The following is a 23,719-nucleotide window of genomic DNA, read 5'->3' as shown; positions in this document are numbered from 1 at the left end:
ACCCGCGAACGAAATTTATTTGTTCTTCCGCCGCGTACCGCGGGAAATAAAAACAAACGGGTGATGAAAGAGGGCGTGGACGCTAATGAAGAGATTTACCTAATTTCGCGGGCACTTTTCTCCCGGCTGAATTTCTATTCCCGGCGCTCGGATCCTCCCCCTTCCGCGCGGAATGAATTATAAAATGAACCGCGGCTTTCACTAGCGTTAAATATTTCAAATGAAAAGGACGTGAACGTAACGCGGGAGGAAGACGCGGAAATTGCCGCGTGAAGGAGCGCGGCCATTTTATAGCCGCCGAGTACAAAATAGAGGCCGCGGCATTATCCGATCCTTTTATCTTCGTCTGCTGTTTAAGAATTCTACCGTATTGTTTTAATTGTGGGATTGAAACGCGTTTGGCATTGTTTTATCGGCCGTAGAACGGGGTCCGGTGTCAACGCAACGTGGCTCGGACAAAAGCAATGTCGACGGGGGGGCTCTGCTCTCTCTCTCTCTCTCTCTCTCTCCGACTCAGTCATAAATTATCATTATTTGTACCGGGCGGCGTACAAGTTTCCCGTAAACGCGGATCCGGCGCAAAATATTCAGAGCGCGATTCGAAACCATTCATCACGACGAATCACGTTGAGCCGCACGCGGTCCGACAACAGAAAAATAAACGCGGTGCGAGCGTCATCGGAATCATTAACGCGACCTCACCTATTTATCACTTCGGCCTCATAAAAAGCTGACGCTTCTGTCCGCGTTAATCCTTGCCTCGCGAATAGCCCGCGTGCTCATTGTCTGCCACAACTATTCTGCGGTTCATTGTTCTACGATATTTTCTGGTCCACCTTGAACCGGCGGACAATCATCGAGCTCGAATTTAAATCAAGAAAAAGGAGGAGATAATTCATTAATTTTTAATAGATTATTAATTCTTTGCACTCGAATAGGAACTCTGATTAATTTGTGCGTCGTTTTTGTTTATCTTGAAAAGATGTTAAGAGTATAATTCCTGCAAAAAGCATAACTGTGCAGGAAAAATTACAGTGGCTTACAATAATTTTCGTTTCTAATTAACGATGATAAATGACTAGATCTTTTTCGGTTACCAATATATAATGGTTTTCGGTCGCGAATAACCATTATAGACGAGGAATATTGTTCTTTGTCACAAATAACAATTATCGATGACGAGATAATATACATTATAATCGACGAAACAGTTATCGGTTATGAATAATCATTACGGATAACCGGAATTAGTTACGAACAACCATTGTCGACGATCAAAATTCTGTTTCGGTTACCGGTAATTCATATCGGGGTGGCTACATAATTAACTGTACAATTTATCGAATAAGATATAGACAGTTATCCTACTAAAAATAGATAAACTAAAAAAGTATCCTCTTAATATCTAACAATATATGTATCAAAATATTTAAAAATACGTATCTTAATATTATTACGTATTTTCAACGCGTTAATTTCATTTCAAAATTTTACAAATTTAACATATCTCATTGGATAATTAATTAAGCCCGGTAATTAGCAGAAGACCAATTGGCCAGACCATAGTAACCGGCTCTCTACAAGCTAATGAAACAAATGTGCCAAAAACGAGTAAAAATACCAAGAAAATCAGAATCGTTTCTCCGGTAAGCAGTTCATTCGAAGAGGCTGGCCCTATCGAAGCGACCAAGTAGCCGTTCGATTAACCGAACGGTCACGTATGCCGATTGATTTTCCGTGGTCAGCGGAACGGCCTGTAATTGGTCACGTTGCCGTATTCAATACGATTTTCCGAGTGAAACACTTTCCTCCGTCCCGCGGCCCCGCCCGTTAATTACACCGCTTTGTGAGTTAATAACTTCATTAAGAACGCGGACAGCTGAAAACAGAGTCGGACGGTCGGCGGGTTCCATCGGATCGAACCAAAGTTCCAAGCGGACAGAGAGAGAGAGAGAGGGAGAGGGAGAGAGAGAAACGGGGCTCCCGGCGTCCTGTTCCGTGTCTCGTTCCGGCGTCTCGCGGCGCGACGGAGCGTCCCGTGGACGGGAAGGAACACGGAATTTCCCACTTACTTATACTTCGGGGGAATTAACTAATTATCTTTTTCTGCTGTCGCGACGCCGCCACCGTCGGCGCAACCCTCCCCGTAACACTCGTCGTCGTGCCTCCGCCCTCGCTGCCGGTTTCTTTATTCCACCGGCGAGCCGGGCGACCAAACCGAACGAAGCCGAGAGTGCAGTCCGCCTAGCGAGCTGCGCGCCTCGGTCGATATTCCTGTCCGCTTTCATCGTAACTATAGCAACGCCGGATCACGAGGAGACCTTCCGAACGAGCACCGGTCTGTTCCGAATAAAGATTTGTCTTTAATTATAATCTTTGCCGGGCCAGGATCCCGTCGGCGTCTTTCGCTTGCTGCCGCGGCTCGGCCGGCCGGCCGGCCCCTGCGCGCCCTGGCCACCCCGCCCCACCGCCGAGGACGTAACGACTCCTTTGTGCCCCGGCAATCAGACGTCCCTCTCTTTTTGACCCCCCCGGGGGTATGTTTCTTCTCTCGTAACGGGAAATCCCAATTTCAGGCATTAATTTTTTAACGGCTCGTTAGCCCTTTGTGACCGGACCGTACCCCCCCTTTGTCGGACCGATCGGAGTGCAAGCGAATGTTTAACACCTGCCGCGTGGAAGTCAAGGTGCGGTCGACGATCTTGATGAACTCTTTGCAATCGTTGCGTGATTCGTTAGAATTAGGCTTGCTGGAATTTCGTTCTTATGTTTGATTTAAAGGGGTGGAAATAGGTATAGGGGTTGATATTGTAATATTACATGCGTTGGTCTACTTTGGCTGTTGGAACATCTTGTATCTACTCTAATTACGATTATTATTATTTCTGTGAAAGTTGTCATTATTTGCGCGAATAAGTATTTCTATTTAAAAATAAAATCCACGATAAATATTCATTACTTATAACAGTTGCAGATCCATCGGTTGATGTATATATTTTTATTACGGTTACCTAAACATGTTATATTCAAGAAGAGATATCAATTTAGGTATAAAACTTTAAAAATTATATATACTTATATTAAATTCATATATAACTTTATAATTTCTATATTATAAAGATTGTCTTTAAAAATTATAACACTAGCCCTGTGGGGTCCCATATCCATTATTTCACGGTCCTGTATATAGCTTTCAAAACCGTCATCAATTTTTCCAATAATTTCACAACATCATCTCCATCAAGGTTCACACATTACACAGAGTGGTCCACCTGTACCGCGTCCATTCAGGTATCTCGTGCACACCCTACTTCATAGAGACTATCTTCAATACGAAGCGGCATCGTTACGAAGCAGACGCAGAGTCGCAGCTTCCGCACGATCCGCGCTTCCGCCTGTCGCGGAATCAGTGGCTGGAAAACGACGGAACCGTCGCCTACGTCATCCAACCCGACACTTGTTTATTTCGCCGAGTTCGACGATGATTAAGGACCGCCCAGCCACCGTCTAATTGAGCCGTCGCCGGTTCTCAGGCAAGATCTACTCGCACGCACGCACGCACGCTGCGTTTAGAGCGTGAACACGCGGCGGCGCGGCGGCCGCGTTCCAACGGGGTTGCGTGCAAAATTATTTGACACCGTGCCATTGTAGCAGCCGGCTTTTGATCTCCGACCAGAAGCAAGACCCCGAGGACTATCGCTGTGGAACGGCGGGAGGAAGCCGGGAGGGGTATCTCTCTCGGCGCAAAGGGGTTGCGAACGGCGCCGGGGACCGGATGTAAGGAAAGCGGTTCGCGTTTATCTGCGGCGGGAGACCATAAACTAATTCTATTAAGCTCTGACTTGGGACTAACGATCGACGCGTGGTACGAACTGTAATTAGACAGCGTTAGAGTTAGATCATTTTCAGATGATTTTTCTGAATATAATTATTATAAATTGTAAGACATGGTAAGATATAGTAGAGACTATTATCTGAAGGTTTACCTTTGTAAAATCCTAATACCAAAGCATTCTAATATCGCAATACGATTTTAACTATTTATGTAAAAACTTTAATGTATAGATCTTTAAAAAAGGGTTTTTTTTTTAAATTAAAACATGGATTATGATTTCAATTAATAATTTTTCTTTATAAAGTTTTAATTATTCTCAGTTCTTCGACTTTGTACGAGCATTAGAAAATTTTTAGTGATCCAAAAGACTGAAATATATAATACTGAATTAACTATAAACAAGCACTGCACGATACACGTTTCCGATTTAATTACATCGAAACAGAGATCAACAGCTGCTCCGCGGGATCGCGTCAAAGAGGACTCCGACGGTGATCACGCACCGTGATCGGATTCGACGCGGAGGCTGATCCGCAGGAACGTCGCGGCGCTGATCGGATGAAACTGCGTCGCCGAAGACGGCGGGTACTTAGAAATTTCCCCTTGATCGTCAATTATCGTGATCCGACCGCTTATAATCACCGCGATAACGAGATCGCGTCGGAGTTACAATACTAAGATCCGCAATAAGCCCGGCTCCGAATTTAATTAGCTCCGAATCCAGCGCGGATCGGTCGGGCTGAAATCCCGCGTGAAACTTCTCCCAACACTTTTAATTTAAATCCGGTTCATATCTGGAGCGGAGAGAGAGAGAGAAAGAGAGAGGGAGGGAGAGGAAAATAGCGTCGGTTCGACGCCGTGAATAACATCATACAAACGGTGTCCCATTAATTAAATTCCTACCAAGGAGTTCGGCGTGCCCTATACCCGGGGAATCGTTCGAAGACAACCGGGCGTTCATTAGCGCTGAATGGCCGGGGCCATATCGAAAATAGTTTCGTTCTCGATCCCCTCCCCCCGTGCCGTGTCGCGGAACGGAGGTTTTGTGTCAGTTTGCGGGACAGCCGACGCGGCGCGGCGGGGAGGGAAACGCGGGAAGACAGCCCGGGTGCTTTGGGAGCCGTGAATGGAAGAACACACGGGGGAGGGCCGGGACAAATTCGAGTCACGCTTATCGCGTCCGCCCCGGCGAACATAATTTTCACTCCGCCGGGGAAAGGGACCCGGGGTGAGCTTCCCGGTCGCCTACCACGGTCCCGAACCACGAAATATTTACATGGTATTTCGCCGACGTGGAAATCTCATTATCGAACTGGAATTCCGGAAAAAACGGCCGGGACCGGCGGGACCATTGTCGTCTCTCCTCCGCAGTACGCCGCAGATTCCCGGAAAACTATGTTAACAATTTTAGATCCATCCGTACTTTTTGGTTGAATTGTCATAAACGACTTTCTCATTTCTTTGCTACCATCCCCAATAATAGAGAAATTTTTTAAAATTAAGAAAAAGAAAAGTATTTCAGTCACAATTTATCTCGAAAAAATTCGCGGCTGTTAAACTATTTGCAAACCATCTATTACATTAAAAGTAAAATATTTCAAATTATTATCATAATTCGAAAGACTAGTAAAAGCTCGCTAAAACAATCCCAACGTCTATATGTATAATAAGGAAGCAACAATTACCGAATTATCAGCATCGTCCTCGTCTCGGTCGAAACAGCGCGCCGTAAAGGCGACGCGAATGATTCTTGCGTGCAGCGATTCCATAAATCGGCGAGTAGCGCCAGGCAGCTAGCAACGAAAACGTTCGGCGAAGATTACGAAAGTTTTTATCGGCGGTCCGGCCATGACGAACGTGTCGCGGCGAAATAAATTTCCCGCCGATTCAGGAGTTCTTCGGGGGGAACGACCCATGAAATCGGCGACATACCCATAAACGTCCGGTCTCGAATAAAACGCATGGGTGGACCAATTAGGGGAGGGGAGGGGATCGCAATTACGGAACGAGACGAACACCGACGATTCCGCGGGTGCATCGTGATTGCCGTCGGGTATGTCGTCTCGTCGACGTCTGCGAGACCGGTCGTCGGGGGGTTTTCCCGCGCGTAGCTGTTGCACGAGCGCCGCGGATGCTAGAGATCGTCCTCGTTTTCTTCTTCGACGGCACGCGGTCCTGCGGAGACCGAGAGAGGAAGAGAAAAAGACGGAGAGAGATAGAGAGAGAGAGAGAGAGAGAGAGAAAGAGGGTAGCAGGAAAATAGGGTAGCAAGGAGGATACAAGGAAGAAAAGACACGCTCCAATTACGGCGGCGAGGGCTCTCGAAGAGATTATAGATCCGGCACAATGACTACCCCCGATCTAAATCGGATTTAGCTTCAATTCGAGTCCCTTCCCCCCATTCTTCGGATGCCTGGTACTCGCGGCGGTCTGACCGCGCGTATGCACACCGAGCCGGGGCGCCGCTGTAAGTTTCGAAGCGCTCCGTGAACCGTGCATGTAGGTCTTCGTTGCAGTTAAAAGCGAAAGGGTGAAATCGGCTGGAAAGCGCGAGCTTTTACACTTTTGACTTTAGCGGAGAGAGAGCCCCCGCCCCCCTTTTCCGGAGACACTGCGCATTTATTGTATCCGCTGTGCCAGCCAGCCGGGCGCGCGTGTTACACATCGCGTGACACCGGCCTTCTCCCACCCCCTCGCGTGTGCTTTAACCACCGAGGCTCTCTCCGCGCGCCGCACCTTCTTTGACGATTCTCGTTAGAACGACGCTGTTTGTCAGGCCCGTCGCCTTTGTTCGAACAACGCTCTACCGATGCGACGGTTCACCGAAATGCACGATTTCGCAGCGGATTTCTGTCGCATGGACGCGGTCTTAATTCTCTTGTCGAGGGGAAAAACGTCGCGAATCACGGTTTCAATTTCAGGCTACGCGTTGACGATTGATTTACGGGGCAGTAGATGCGGCTATTTTATATCAGTTTGCAAAAGTAGTGATAAGATTTTTAGTGACTGATTTTTAACTTGTGCTATTGCAATATTTGCCGCAAATACCTTGCGAATAGCATACAGTAGCAAGTACTTTTGCAATTTAAATATAAATAGAAAAATTGCTGAGCCGTCGTTTTGACGGCTTTCGTAAATATAGTATTAACGTCTGCATAGGTAATAAGTAATTTTAGTCTTCTATTCCGCCGTCGAATGAACAACTAATTTGTCATCTAAATAACCATTTAAACGAATATATCCTTAAACGAATATTTCCTTAAACGAAGCTCAATCCTAATGACCGTATGCACGGGTAACTAAAACGAACTCTAATTCCCGTTATCCCACCTAGTTCCAAGAAAGTGTTCCGTCCAGACATTTTACAGAAGCGTAGGTTAATATCAGAAGGTATATTAATAACGCCTACCCGGGCTACCCGACAAAATTCCGGCATTGTGCGGCTGACGAGCGAATGTGTAGGCAACAATCGCGACGGCGGATCTCGGCGAAGCGTGGTTGACCATTAGCGCCATTCAAGACGCGCCAGAAACTGGGCATTAATTTCTAATTAACGTCTAACTGATACAGGGCCGAGGGCGCGGGCGGAGCGTCGTCGTATCAGTCCGCCGGCCGGTTCTATTTCTGTGCGCTGTCCACCCACGCGCGAACCCACACAACGCCGACACGCATTAATACATACGTCAACGCGCGGTAGTCCACGCTAAAACGCATACGTACGATATATACTCGTGCACGGACGATATACACTTACGCGAGTATACACACTTGCGGAACAGGCGTACGTTCACATTTACAAAGGAGGGCGTTATTTGGGCGGTCCGCTTTTATGAATACCCGAGCAAAAGTTCATGGTTCTGTGCATTACGGCCCGCGTTAAAACATACTTCTGCGCGATGAAAGAAAAGAAGACACCGGCCGCTTTTCAAAGTGGCGTAAATACTAATTACTTTCGCGGCCCTGGTTATGCAACCTCCGGGGTCGAGCGTTTTTCGCGCCGGGGACATAAAGAGGAGAGGCGAGGAAAAAGAAGGGGGGGAGAGAGCGGGACGTGAAAAGAGAAGCCCCGGCCTTCCGCCCTTCCGCGCGATAATGTACAAGGCGATTCAAGGAACTGGGACAGGCTCTCTAATGAATGAACGTCGACCAAGGAAATTCGCGGCGGCAAAGGATTTTCGACGGTTCTAACGAGATCCGCGCGCGCCCGCCAACCCATCGTCGTCCCTCTCCCCGCGAAAATGGAGCGTGAGATAATCAACGAGCGGGCCGCACTGTGTTTCGATTAGGGCTGCTTGACGGAAAAAATTGTTTGTCGCGTTTACTGGGATTTTAAAGAACTTTTATGGACGTTTCAATTTTTTAATCATTTTATTTCACTGGATAATACTGTTTGGATTAGTAATTAGAGTCTAAAGAATTTATTTATATTAATTATTCAATTTTTAAAAGGCTATTTTAATTAGGAAGTAAATTTCAATGAAGTGTTTGTATTAATATTTATTTTCTAAAAAGACTGTCTTAGTAATTAAAAAGCTATTTATATTGACAATTAAATTTTAAACTATATATATCAATACTCGTTGACATAGTCATCGATATTGACACATTTATAATGTGACTTATTTATCTGACATATTGACTTATTTCTTTACTTAACTTGTTACAAAGAGCCACTATTTCTTACAAAATTAAATCGTGAACTTTGACCACCTAATTAACATTAATCGAAACACTGTGCGCTCGCGAGATTATAAATGTTTCGAGCGTATTTTAAACTCTCCTCTCTCTCTCTTTCTCTGCTCGCGACTGCAATTGATTTTCACAAGTCGCGGGAACCGAGAAACAAACGTAGACACAGCGGCGCAGCTCGTTTCGGAGCTTCGCTCTCGTCGAGAGTTGCTAAAACGGTTCCCGCTTCCTTTTTACCGTGAGGATCCGCGAAAAAAAGCGTAAACAAGGAGGATCCCGGGGAACGAAGAAATTGTCATAAATTCGGTGTACACATCCGGAAGAGCCTGACTTTTTAATCTTCGTTCCGGCCGCCCTGGAATCGCTTTTGTTTGACGGAAGAATATGGGCTAACCCCCCCGTCGCAACTTTGTCCCCTGTTAACTCTTTCGAGCCCGTATTTAGAAAGGACTTGTACAGCCTCTGGCCTAGTTCCGACGATCACGCTGTGTACACTGGCCCATTGAAAAAGTTCGGGGTCACTGTCTCGCCTTTTTTACCCAGTTAGCGATCCTTAACATTCGATGAACCATTTTTCTGCTACGGCGCGCCCTCTTACCCGCCTAAGTCCCCAAACATAGTCTCGTTTGCAGGCGGAGCCCCCGTTCCGTCTCGCTCCCGTTTCGAACTTCATAACTCGGCCTCTCGGTAAATTGGGAAACTGGGCGGTTCTCTCTCTCTTTCTCTCTCTCTCTCTCTCTCTCTCTCTCTCTCTCTCTCTCTCTCGCGAACTCCGTGAACAGTGTTTGCGGATTAGCTTCAGATTATTTCTTAGGGGTCTAGAGATGCGGCACAAAGCCTGCGCTTTCGAATATCTTTTCATCGACACGCGCCCTACCGAGCGACTCGACTCGAAACGTTTACAGAGACGGGGCACAATTTGCTGGAATTAGCCCACTTTTGTCTTCAGTTTTGTCGGAAGCTTTTAGATGAAGGATTTATTCAAGGATATAGTAGAGAAAAGAAATATCGCGGGAGGTTTCAGTAAATGCAATGTTGTTACTGTTATGAAAAAAATATTTTTCAGTCATGTTTAGGCCTCGAGAATTTTAGTGGTAATAAGAGAGAATTTTTCTATAGAGATTGAATGTATAATATGTTATAACGTTAATCTATTTTAGACTGCATACTGTTTACTAGGTTTATTAATATTTTATTATTAATATTTATATGGTCTATTAAATATAGATATTACTCAACTGTATTAAATAGAACTTCTACCCTGTTATTATCAGTATTTAAATATTAAAATAAAAAATATCAATTACCTGTCTCACATAAAACAAGTGTTAACGCAGCAGTGAAAGAACTCATATAGCAAAGGGTTAACTCATGTATACTACATTTCCAGACGAGCGTACAAGTTCTTAAAAAACTCACTTACACCACTACGATCTTAACCCTCTCAATGATTCCCTCAATCGACTTCAATAGCTATTGTATCGCATAATGATCTGACTCCGGGACAAGGAACAATGTCGCGAGGATAATGCAAACGTTTAACGACGATAATCCGGCGGAAAAGTTTCGGGGACCGTTTTCGGTGCAATCAAGCTTCCCCTTTCTCGCGCAACATTTTTGCCGAAAGTTGTGCAATCTGCTAAAGTAAAAAGTTCGCGAGCGCGGTTCGTCGCGGAGGAATCGGGAGCACGGTTGAACCGGGGCCGCGACCGTCGCGATCCAAGACAATACCCACGTAGTTAGCCGGCCAAATATCTACAGGTTGTTCATTGTTCCGTGTGGGTTATTCAATACAAACGCGGTGATTTCATTAAACGTTGTCCCTGGCCGGCGGCCAGGAACATTTACACCGCGCCACGGGAACACAGAAATTGCAAAAGTTTCCGTCGCCGGCCCGGTACCAGGTGTTTCTCAAAAACATAAACAGACCGGAATGCAAATTCCGGGATCCCGTGTTACGGGATACTGATCTGCGCCGACCTATCCCCCTCTCCCCCCTCCCCTCCCGAACCCCGTAACAGGTTGCAACGAAAGAGGAGTGCGTCGGGTATTCGAACACGAGCGTTCTCGCTTGAGAACACGGGTGAGCATTAATCGGACAATTAATGTTAACGCGTTGTTTTGTATGCCGATTCGGAGACTCGTTCTCGATTATCCAACCGTAATTTGTCTCGTGATGTATTGAACTAAAACTGTATAGTATGTTGCCCATTCTTTTTTTTTTAAACACAATTTTTTTAATTAAAAGGTAGATACACGTTCGAAGATTAAAATATGTATTCTTTTATAATCTATCGAAAAATGCAGGGAAAATAGATTGTAAATTCTTAGATTTGAAAAATCGTAGTAATAATATTTGTTTAAAAAATTGGAGGAGGTTTCTGTGATAGAATAGAAGGACAATAGTCGCACAAGTGGTATATTAAAAAGACGATGATTTTTAATAGAAGACCGTGTTTCGCTTTTTTAGGGTATTAATCTTTTGCTTTTGTCCAACCTTCTTTCCGACTGGCCCCGCCTCTTTTGCTCTAACTCCGCCCTTTTTTATTTGACTCCGCCCCTTTTAAGTTCACCCAGCCCCTTTTTGGGTTAAACAACTTTAACCTAATCTTACAAGATCTTAATACAATTCATCATAATATTTCTAATAAATTTTTGAATATCGATGATAAAAGATAGAATAAAACTACTATAGTGATTAAAAAGGCCTCCTCTTTATCTGTGACTTTTCGTCCTCGCAGCATGCAAGCTCCCAGAGGATTGCAGGTTAACACGTTCACCCCGATAATCGAATTAACTGAAACAGCGTACGGCGCATATTATGAACCTCGCTCAAGTTATCTCATTATGATAATAATGATGATAACAGTCACAGCATCACGGCACATTATAGGCACTATACCGCTCGCCTCTTCGAAGCTCTTCCGCTAATATAAATTTCAAAGTAATACGTAAGAGATCCTCGAGCGTGATACCTAAATTCTTCTCCTTTCAAACATTATATAACAAAAGAAGAATTACGAAATCAAACACTACTTTATTCTGTTAAATATTATACAACATATACATCTTAAAACTGTATTAATAGAACGATTAATTATATTAACTCTATGCATGAAAAAGAGAATTCAAGTAATCAGTTTATAATTAACTTTTATAAGCGATAATATTTTCTTTATTTTGTATAGTAATATTATGCATATTTGTTAAGAAATAACTATATAGTAATAAATTTAAATAATGAATATTATCTATTAATTTAATTTTTTCCTTGTATATTGCCTTCATTATTCATTAACGAATAAAATTAAATGCACGAACGATACAAAATTGTCCCCACCATATACCTCGCCGAATACCAATTCCCCACGATCTATTCCACCGCGAAGCGAACGAAAAAACGTCTCTCCGATTTTCTCACTACGCGCGCAACGATGCAGGAAGAGGTACGATGATTTCGCGAGGCGTGAGAACGCTAATTCTTCCTAATCGTCTGCTTGACGCTGCGCGGAAGACGTACACGCGGCGCATAATATACGGCGATGGTGGTCGCCGGGCAGCACGCCCCCTAATGGGATTGCGAATGGGTAAGTCCGCCTTTCGCGAGTCTTAAACCGGGTATCAATGAATAATCAACACGGTCACGAACGATACACCCGGTACAACGGCGGAACATGCGCCCCCCGGTAAATTGAAAGCCGGCCGCGCGGGCGCCGTGCCGAGGGAAAATCGTGGCCGGAACACGCCGCGACGTTTTCCAGACGGTTGTTTATCCGGCGAGCGAGCGAGCGCGCCCGTAAATGAAATTACTAAACAAAGTCGAAGAGGGAGTGCTGCGCGCACGTTAATGCGGTAGCATTCCGTAATCGACGGTGGTATAAATCAATAAAGGACGCGACCACTCTCGCCGTGGACAACCTCCGCGCGCCGGCCGGCTCGCCCCCGGGGATTCAATAAGAGTTACACGCGATTCGAGCTTAATTCGATAAAACTGATAATTAACGTCGCCCCTTGTTCAACGGTACCGGAGAAGTACGTAAGGGGGTAAGCACGTGAGACGGTCGGATACGGTACGACGGCGTCTCGGGACGTCCTGCAACCGCCGCCGTGTTTCGCTCGAGAGTCGCCGACCGATGGGAAAATTATCCGCGGCCGAATCGATTCGATTATTCGTAGGTAACGTACATTTTCTTCGTTAACTTTGCGCATTTATTTAACGCGTCGGAGCTGTTTTAAAGAAGTCTGTACTAGACGATAAATTCTTTCTTCAACCCTTAACAGATGTAATTCACCCCTAACAGATGTAAATCACCCCTAGCGTGACAACAGTTACTATCGGTCTGCTTTATGTTGAAAATTATTTTTAAGAATATCAAACATTGTAAACTTGTAAATAATTACTCGAAACTCGTATATTTGTAATATTTTCTTTCGGAAAATAATTTCTAACCAAATGGTTGTTCTTACCGTAATGAGAATCGTCTCATTAACGTAATGAGAATCGTGTGTACAAAACATCCTACAGAGATTAAATGAATAAATAATAATAAGCAAAAGATAGTAAAAAAGCCTCCATTTTGTTAATAATCAACCCGGAGCCTTTGAAAGAACACATGATTATAGATAAAAATATTTTTTCTTCATTCAATGAGAATATTATTAAATCAGCAATTTTATAATTTTATTATTTTTAGCGCATTAAATATAAGAGTATTCAAAGACAGCTACAGCAAAACAAATATTGACTTAACACTTTATATATCATTGTTATAAACCAATATAAATTAGTTGCACTTATGGCTTGGTAACTAATATCTAATATCAAATATCAAATATCAAATATTTAATATCTAATATCTAACTCACAATAAATATTTTACGTAAAAAGAAATAATCGCCCTCCCGTCGTCGATTGAATTAAAGCCGAGCAAAAGAGTCGCGAGTTGTTGGCGTTAAATCGTATCCATAGAATCGCAGCAAGACTTTCTGCCGTAAAACGTTCGATTCGACAGCCCGTTGGAGAAAACAAGGTCGGTATAATTTATAGCGGATCAATGTACACGTGTTCTATTCCGAGTTTACAACCGATACGGTGTGACAGGGCCGAGTTAGGGCGACGGCGACGGCGGTGGCCCACGGTGGATTCATAACATCGTTACACGAGTATAACTTACAATGCGAACAATGGGCAGAACATGACAAGAAACGCGAGTGTTCGTAACCTCTATCGGCGGAGAGCGGGTGGCAGCGGTTGAAAGATATGACGATTCCACAATGGTGGCCGACCAGGAAATCACTGAGGGCTTCGCCGAAGAGGGAGGGGGGAGGGGGGGGGGGAGAGAAGGAGGGGGAGGGAATCGATATAGAGTGTCGCCCGTGAAACGTGAGAAATCCAAACGACTGGCGCCCTACTGCCGCGAAATTGAGTCCATTATCGCCCTGGCCAGGTACCCTCCAATACCATCGATATTCGTTTAACGCATCGTTTCACCGCCGGGAGGGTGACAAACAAGGGTCTGGCAAGAAATATAAAATTTAAGAACCCAGGTCAGTGGCGACGGGAAACACGCCTGGACGGGGGTGGAACCGTACCAGAAAGAAGCCGTCGTAGTCGCCGGTCGGGGAGAAAGAAGAAAACGAAAGACAAAAAAACAGAAGAAAGAAGAAGAATAAGAAGAAGAAGGGGTGGAAAGAAGGTAAAAGAAACAGATGATAACCCGTGGCTTTCAATTCCACTGAATCTCTAGGAAGGATCCCCCGGTTCTCCTTGGAAAAACTGCCGCGGCGCGAGAAGAAGAAAAAAGATTGGGCGAGGAGGGGAAAGGAGGAGAATCGAGGAAATAGAGGTACTCCTATGATTAAAGTAAAAACTTTATTCATGAATTCGTGCCGCATCCATTATACCTGCTTGAATAAAATCTATCCGCGAACGATTCCGGCCTTCCTAGTGGGGGCAATTCGTTTCGAACGAAAATATTGAAGTTCCGTAATTGCGGCCGCTCTCCTTTGGCGAACAATGAACTTTGAATAATCGACGCGAGAGAGCCGGCCGATGCGCGCGGGGGGCGTTGTCGACCGGGCAGGGTGAGACCGCTGTGGGAAACAGAGAGGGGGACAAAGCGACGCGCGGCCACCGTCGTTCAACGGGGAAAATTCGAAAAATCAACTTTCTGTTCCGAGCCACTTAATTATTCAATTTCGCTCGCCGTCGCGCCCGGAGAATTATAAACAGCGTCGATGCAAACAAATTCCATTCATTATGACCTTTGATCGTATTTATGACCCCTACAATGTATTTATATTGTTTTTTAGAAGCGTTTTAATTCAGGATAAATTTAGAGGGTGCTGTTGGATTAAATTTATCAGAGAAATAACTAAGTAATATTGAGAAGTTTTGTTTAAGTTTTTGTTACGATTTTTAAGGGAGGTTTAACCCTAGAATAACACTATAAGGTTGCAGACGACTCCACAATATTTTTAAATTGTCTGCTAACATGTAAATTAACGTTCCTGCAAGCAGAAATTCTTGACCTCTTGCACTTTAATAATTTTTAGTAATAACTAATCAAGTACAAGGAAATATAAGCACACAATAAATAGAAATTTCCCTCATTTTCTAAGAAATTATTACAGTGAAAAACTAGTCATCCCAACTAGGAAAAAAATATTACGACAAAGAGTTAATAAAAAGAGTTTCGAATAAAAATGGGACAGTAAATGATCTCTAAAATACTACAGTATAAAATATTGACAAAATATCTTATTCCACAAAACATCGTTCGAATATTTTTTAACAGAGCTATACATTATTTACACAAAAAGCGCCAGGACTTCGTCCCCCATTTAAAAGACTATTAAAGTACTTGGTTTAAAGTAATTGATTAGTTCGAGAAGTTATGATCTTCGTCGCGAGACACCCGCACGCTCGAAGCAGGGCGCGACGCGGCGTTTTATTTGCCGGCGTCCGCGGAAAAAGGGGGAAACCGAATAAAGGGGAGGCAGAATTTACAGGACGAGAGGAACGCGGGAGCGCGTTGACACGGCCGTGATACCGTAGGGGGCTTCTCCGCCGCCGCGCCGCGAACAGAGAGAAGAAAGCGAGAGAGCTGCTCCGCCACGGGAGAGAGAAACTGGCCCAGAACCGGCGAAGAAATTGATGAAGGGTTCCTGTTCCGAGAATAACGTCTGGGAAACGTTGTTACGCGGGCTCAGACGAAGTGCCGGAGAATAAACATCAGCCCGGCGCGGCGTCCCGGCTCGGTTTCCTCGCACCTTTCAGCAGTGAATAGCGCGCGCAGGGGGCGAACGCTGGCGCTCCCGGGACTTTTGCACGCTTGCGGATCCCTCGCGCAGTTTCGCGCGTTTCCCCCGCAAGTTTACGCGCCATTGGCCGCCAATCTTCGGAATAAAACTGTCGCTCCTCTGCCGGCTGGTTGCAGTTGCGAATCCCGACGGCTGCCGTCGGCGAAAAAATGCAAGGGGGGGGTGGCTCCGGCGGCGGCGGCGCAACAGGAAAAGAACGGATCAAGAGAAAGAGGAAAGAAATGTGTGCGCGCCACCGGCGAAGAGAAACGGGAGCGACCGATCCGGGGAGAGATCCCTGCGGAGGCAAGGCCTCGTACATAAGGGCCCCGGAGATCCGTGGACGACGAATAATCACATTTAACACGTCCGATACGCGAACAATACTCTCCCGGGGTCCGCGCCGCGTTCTACCGCCCGATATATTACACATTGTATTCCGGTGCGCGGCAACGGCGAAACCTATAAACGGCGATATTACCGCACGCCGCGGAGAACCGCCACAATGAGCCTTACAATGCAACTTAGGGGCGCGCCTATCGAGTACGTCATGAAATTGCGGAGAGCTGTAAAACCCAGCGACCCGGCGCGATCCGCTTCTCTCGTCCGCCGCGCGCTTTCTGAATTTCTGCCGCCGGCCAGAGTACACGCGATTTTACTACGCCGGCGATCGCGATGCTTTCGAACCATCGACGGTTCGCGCGGGAACCCCGTCCTTGGGAACTTGCGAAAATTAGTCAGGGGGAACAACAATTTCACCGGAGAATAGTTTACTATGTTTCGAGGGAGGCTTGAGTGATTTTTCGAATGTTTTTGAACAGAAATAAGGTTAAAATGTGTATAATCATTTTACACTTGAATTATTTATAGTCTGCGTTTATTATAATTCATTTAATTTAATAAAAATGAGTAAATTCGTCTCGTTTTTATATTCCACGTCTCATATATACAAAGAAGAAATTGTAGATTAATTTCGTATAAAAATTCGACGGAAAAAGTATCACCCTAAATCCGCAGAGAGATAATTAAAATATTATGTAGCGCCATCTATACCATTTTTCCACAAAATATACACATCGAGATAACCACCCAGTTTCGAAGACTGAACAAATTGCTATCGTTTCGGTGATATTCGAAAGATGAAAGGCGCAACCCGGAAATATTCCCGCAATGCGAACCCGCGAGCTGCCTATATTTTCTACAATAAATTTTCGCGTGCCGAACACAATGCGAACGATAAAATTCCAAAAATAAAAAGAGAATCTACATTCCTGCGAATTTCGAAATTCCGACTGGATCCGCGGAATCTCATCGCGCGACAAATACGGATTCGGAAAATCGAACCGAAATCGTAAATCCGCGTATCCTCGAAGCAGAAAACGTTGGATCATTGATTGATATTTATTGCTGGTACACGCCGACGACGACGACGACGACGACGACGACGACCATAAAGCCGGGCGCCGAACAAGAAGAACGCATAAACAAGAGTCGGATTTCCTTGTCCCGCGAACGACGCTATTAAATTCAATAAAATATACAAACGGACGACAAGCCGATAGTAAAAGTAAAACAGGCGACGTTATGGATGCAACAATTTTAACGAGACCGCGGGAACGGTGAAAGCACTTCAAAGTCTAGTAAAACCGGCGGTACGTTCGCCGACTTTGGACTCCCCGCCCCTATTTCGAATCCGGTCCCCTTTGAAGTCTGGCAAACAATCGGGAGGCAAGCAACGCGAGAGCTTAAGATTTTTTTTTATACTCGCCATAAAGACGGCACGATGTGTATACGGTGTGCGGAGTGAACGTTCCTTGCACTTAAATGTATAATTACGAAATAATAAATAATAAATTCTCGAAGTATGTCGAGTGTTATATATTTTGTTTAGCAGTATATCTGTACCTAGTATATCTTGTATGGTCTTCGAATAATTTGAAAAGGAGGTTATTTTGCCAAAAACGATTTTTTTATAGCGTACTAAATTAATTGTAATTTCTTTTTATTTTAGGATGTAGCTGCTATAAAAACACATGAAAATAACAGATAATTTGAAAGCATTTCATAATTAAAAAAATGTTCGCACGAGTATTGATAAAAATTACAGCAAAAAACCTATTTAAAAAGCTCTGGCTATTAATTTATTCGAAGAACAGGAACCGCAAGATATTCAGTATTAAAAATCATTCGTCCATTTATTGCCTAACCCAGTTCCCGTTCGTTCTGCAACTCCGTCGCGTTACATTTCCGCAAAAAATTTCCCTCTCCGAGCAAAATTGTTTAGCCCGTCGAGATTCAATTCCAGTTTCGTTTTTTGTACGTTCGGTTCGTAAAAATTACAAATAAATTACATTAATTCCGCTACGTTCCTGTCCCAGACAGTAGACTATCGGTTCGCTGCAAAAGTAATTTCGGTTTTTCGTAAGCCATCTATTTGCAAAAGCCGAAATTACTTCGGCAACGGGCCCGGCATATTCAGAAAATAAATCAACAAACGCGTTGCCGCGGATTGTTGCAAAAGTAATTTTCGTTTTCCAAACAAACGGGCTCACACGGAAACACGACGAAATTACTCTCACACGGCAATCCAATAACAGGAGAAACGCGAGCCGAGACAAACCGCCCTTCGATGTTCCGAAATGCTGAATAAAAAGAGCTGAAGAATGGGGGTGCGGAGTGGGGGGACGGAACAAGGGGAGTTTCTTGTACAGAGGAGAAAAAATTATTCTTCCGATGACTTTGCTCGCGACTGGCCTAGCGGTCCTCCTCCTCCTCCTCCGAGAGAGAGAGAGAGAGAGGACAAAAGAAAAGTCGACGAGCTGGGGAGAGGAGAACCGCGGAACTTTTGGTCCCCCGCCGATGATATTGGGCGGCGGCGGCGAGGGGCGAAACTGGGGCGAACTTTAGATGAGGGAATATCGATATCATCGGCGAGAGGAGACAGTATTATTCTTCCGTCGAAGATTACGAAACTGGAAGGCACCGGAGAACAGCGGCGGCAGCCCCGTCCCCAAAGCGACGCGGAGGCGGAGACGGAGGTCGCTGCGAGGTAGGAACGAAGCAGAAAGAGACCAGAGGCAGAAGAGACCAGAGGCAGAAGAGACCAGAGACGAAGCAGAGACGAAGCAGAGACGAGGCAGAGACGAGGCAGAGGCGATGCGGAGGCGAGGCGAAGCGATTCCCGCGTGATTTCACGGGAACGATAGCCACGGTCGCGGTTTTTGCAAATCGTCATTAGGTTTACGAGCCTGCCGGCAGATTTACTCGGGTCGGCCGGTAATAGACCGCGGTGGAAGGTGACGATAAATTTCGTATTCTAGTATTCTGTCAGTCATATTCCCGTAATTTAATGCGCGTTTTGCGAGGGGGCATCTGTTTATACACCTCCCTTACGACGTGTCCCCGGAGCCAATCATATTTTCATGGCGGGAAAGTAAGTGCGCGTCGTTACCCGCGCTTGTTCTCCTTCCTCCATGTAAATTCCACTTTTTTTTTTCCACCCTCAGTCACCCCCCTCCTCCTCCCCCTCTCGACGGTCGCTTTTGCTCAATGTACCGTACACGGTGAAGCCGCCATTACCCGAACTAATGCCGAGACATAAACGCTCTCGTTGAAATGAATTCCGCGGGGTAATAATACTATAACTTTCGCCGCCGGTTCGGGAGCGCGTCCCCCCCTCCTCCACCGGTCGGAATTAAACGATAAAAGTCTCCGCGTAAAAGCTCGACGAGTGAAAGTATACTCTCTCTCTCTGTCTCTTTTTTCCTCTCTGCGTTGAGTCGCGATCCGTCTTCCGGCCAGACCCGTCGCAAAAACGGTGCCCGCTGCCTAACGGACCGACCCGAAGTCCTCCAGTCCGAGAACTAACTTTGGAGCCGATCTAACGTTTAGCGTCGGAGCTTTACACGCGGAAGCGAACATCGGGTCTGTGGTGGGGGTAACTAAACGATCGCTGCCACGTGTAACACGCACGGTCAGTGTTTATCGTTTAACATTTATGGATTGTAATCACCCCTTTGGAAGACATATTTCCATCCTTTGCTACTCAACTTTGCCCTGTTGCAGAGAATAGTTTCGTATTTCAGTTATTGTGGAACATGAAATTTTTGTTAAGTCGTACTCACAGTTTGCAAATTATGTTCTGTCTTTGTGAATTATATTTACCTTTTTGTGAATCATGAAAACTTATTTGTAAATTATAGTCAGCTTCTTGTGAATTATATCAGCAATTTGTAAATCACATTTACCTTTTTAGGAATATTATCAAAATAATTATCTCATCATTAATTTTATAAATTAGTAAAAATCGACAGGTTTCCGGCTGCCTTCGGCATTCCTTCCTCCCGGCTGCTCTCGCGGGAGTCACCGGAACCGTCAGAGCCCACCGCCGCGAAGCCCTTCTCGCTCTTATTATTACATAGCGGTCAGCTAAAAAGCTGAACGGCCAATCGGACGAGCGGCAATAAATATTCCGATCGATCCGTCGCGGATCCGCCGACCGACGGCGAAGCGAGCGCCGGCCGATAAATCGATAGAATGAAACCGGTAGGGAAAATGCAAAGTTGTCATTCACCTTTACACGTAGATCACTGACAGTCCACACCCGGCTGGCGTAATCGTTCGATGCCCCAAGGATCAGCGTGCCCGTTGAATCGAAATCGACAGACATCACTCCGGCGTTGCTGCCGACCAGGATGCCTTTGCTCTCCGACGTACCTGGGAAACGGAATATTTCGGATCAAACGAAGCGCGCGTATGAACGGAAACAAAAGGAAAACAGTGAGACTATTATCGGTCGCAATACACGATCTCGCTCGCCCGCCCCCGCGTTCCTCGCGGCGTCGACGTTCGCGTCGATAAAATCCGCCCCGAGCTGCGCAATTTTTCGCCGGGTTGTCGGAGCAAATTAAATTTCATTTAGCTTAACGCGAAATGTCAACGAAACGTCGGCCGCTCGATAGGACACGAACAGCCGTGGTAGAAGAGAAGGCAAATAGATTTCGAAAAGGGGTCGGCGGCGAAAGGGGCGAGACAATCTGCAGTGTCGAGAAAAGGGTGGAGATCCGAGGACACCGTGGGGAGTGGAGGGGGGAAGGGAGGGAGAGAAAGGGCAAGTTAAGCGGATATAACCGGTACAATAAGGACGGATGTTTCATCCAATTTGCAGCGTGGCGAGGGGGATTACATTCGGGCACGTTATAACACGCGCGATCGTTTCGCTCGCGGTGCCGTGCGGAGAATGTTTCTGCCGGGTCGGCCACCGGGGGGGGCTTTTAATAGGCGGCTCTATGCTCGCCTATATACGATAGCGAGCAGCGAATTCCGCCCAAGTAACCTGTTGATTCGTTAACATACTTCATTAAAGCGGCCGGCGGGTGAAAAGCGACGACGCGTCGCGAGACGTCACGACGCGTGCACGCCTTCGCCCGACGCCGCGCGCTAAATGACCGAGACGCGGCGACCTCCCTTATATCTGACCGGACAGGTGCACAATAACGCTCGCGATCGATTAAACGCGTCGCTGCACGGCATGGTAGTCGAACCGGTGATTTGCGATTGATATTATTTCAGCGATATTAGAAGGGTTAATGGCGAGTCAGTGAGTTTGACTTGGTACCAGCTACAATGTTATATAGTCTAAAATATACGTTAATATATTATAAATGTATATTGAAGTTTGTAGAGAAATAGATACTGAGGAACTTTTACTAGGAACATTTTGTTATCGGATCATTGGAAATGCGTGGAAAATTGTTGGTAGCTTTAATCACGCCACGGTCGCATTGGACGATTAAAACCTACCCTTAAGTGTAATGTATAATTAGAATATATAATAACTATAATATATATAATAATTACAAGGAATAATTTTAACCCTCTGCACTCGAGCGGCGACTCAATCGTTTTATCACGATTTAGACTAATTTTTATAACAACAAAGTTTAATATTGAAAAGATAGTTAAAAGTGAAACTGTTGGTATGAATGAACTTTGTTGCATAGAATGAATACACTACGAGCTAGGAAAATTATTTCAAATTTACAATCAAAATTGCTTCGAGTGCAAAGGGTTAATTTCGATTCCAAGATTTTCTCTCTATAACGTCACATCGACTCACGAAGAATTACCCAAAAGACCATATACATTGAAACTTCAAAGGAAGAGCAAATATTTTTGTTAACACGAAATTAGCATAATTGCCGCCGCTTAGGCCGTAACGAATCATTCGGCAACGGGATTATAGCAGATCTTGAGGGGTGAGAATTGATTTCTGCGCCGCGTCGCGGCCTCGTTCCCCCAGTATAAATCCTTCTTTTCGCTCCCCCGGAACAGAACCAGATGTCTAGCCCGGCGTATTTGTATTCATGAACGTTGGGGGGGAGGAGGATGCTAACAAAGTTTTAATTACTTCATTATGGGAAGTTTTAATGAAGTTTCAAACTGACTTTCATATCACTTTATTGCCGAGCCCGGGCCCCGCTAAACGCAACAAAATGATTATCCATTGAATTATCTCGAGCAAACATTGCGCCTCCCGTGGATCGACGATCGCGGGACCGACGTGTTCCTACCCTCTTTAAGTTCCCGGGGGGATTCGCCCGTTTTCAACTACGAGGTACCGCCTGAACGACGCGCGCGCGCGCGTCCCCATCTGTGTAACTTGTCGAACGCGTTTCTTCGCGAATTAGGTACGGATAGACAGCGGATTTTATGTTATTTAGATGAAAATTATTCTGGGCCGAATACGAAACTGCAGAGACGTTAAATGAATTTATGAACATCGTTTTTATATTATTATTGTACTGCGGAGTTTAAGCATTTCTTAGAAAAATGCGTAGGTGGAAGAAAAAATAGTGGAATCTATCAGAGATATTAAATATATACAAGTTTTCTACTGATTTCGAGAAAATGCTACTTTCTTATAATTTTTCATAAATAATTTTATTCCTTAACGTTTCTGCCTTTTTGAATTTTCTAATTATTAGGTTTCACATTTTTATAATTTCTCCCCGAAGCTTTGCTAAACTACATCAAACGGGTTTCGTATTTTTCGCTCGGGCGCAAAAGACTTTATCGATTGACTTTGAAAGAGTTAAAAGAGCAAAGATATTTTTAACGAAATTGCAATAAACTCGGAAAATTTCAGTTTTACAGAATAAAGGATCCGCTGATTTTGATTGGAAAATATGACTAAAATAAATCAATTCTAGCAATTAAATATCGTAAAACATTTGAATTCTCTCTATTTAACAAGAAAACCTCCCATCTCGTATTTCCTCCAAATATACCAATAAAATAACTTGTTTGTTATTTTAAATTTTAAATTTAAATAGATTTCACATAATACAACGCTAAACCTATCATACTAACAGAAAAATCGAATGAATTAATCCAATAAACCAATCAGAATAACCAATATCAATTTCTTAAAAATTTCAATTCTCAATTTCGTTAAAAATCGTCGAAATTACGAATATATTTCCACAGAAAATATATGAATAAATTTTCTAATTCAATCATCCGTTACAATAAAAATATCCGAATATTCTTAAACATTCTTATACTCCTAAAACAACCCCGAATACTTTTAACGTTTAATAATCTCGTGATCAAGACGATTTTCGTCCATAAGGTATCGGCGACGTGTCATAGAGACGCGCCTGATAATTGACCGATTCCATTGCAGCTGGTTACGAATATGAATAATAACGACGCCGCTAAATAGATTACAAACTCGAGGGTATCCCGGCTAGAGTGCGACTCCGGCATAATAGGGCTCGTTCGAGATCTCGTTGATTAATCGCGTGTTTACGCGAGGCGGCTCGCATCGGCGCGGACTGTTCCGTCCGCGATTCTGGGTCAGTGTTCCGACGATAAGAATATCTCTAATTA

General features: G+C 44.7%; 1 protein-coding gene across 1 annotated transcript in view; it reads right to left on the bottom strand.

The window, feature by feature from the left end:
* Positions 1-23,719, bottom strand: part of Atg16 (Autophagy-related 16) — a 213,756-nt gene that overhangs the window by 183,525 nt on the left and 6,512 nt on the right. The window contains exon 8 of the mRNA XM_078178784.1: positions 20,400-20,542. Coding sequence (XP_078034910.1) covers positions 20,400-20,542 — 143 coding nt within the window. The remainder of the gene's footprint in view (positions 1-20,399; positions 20,543-23,719) is intronic.

Source organism: Augochlora pura, chromosome 4 (assembly GCF_028453695.1).
Source record: "Augochlora pura isolate Apur16 chromosome 4, APUR_v2.2.1, whole genome shotgun sequence".
NCBI classification, from domain to species: Eukaryota; Metazoa; Arthropoda; class Insecta; order Hymenoptera; family Halictidae; genus Augochlora; species Augochlora pura.
This window is presented reverse-complemented; position numbering and strand designations above follow the sequence as displayed.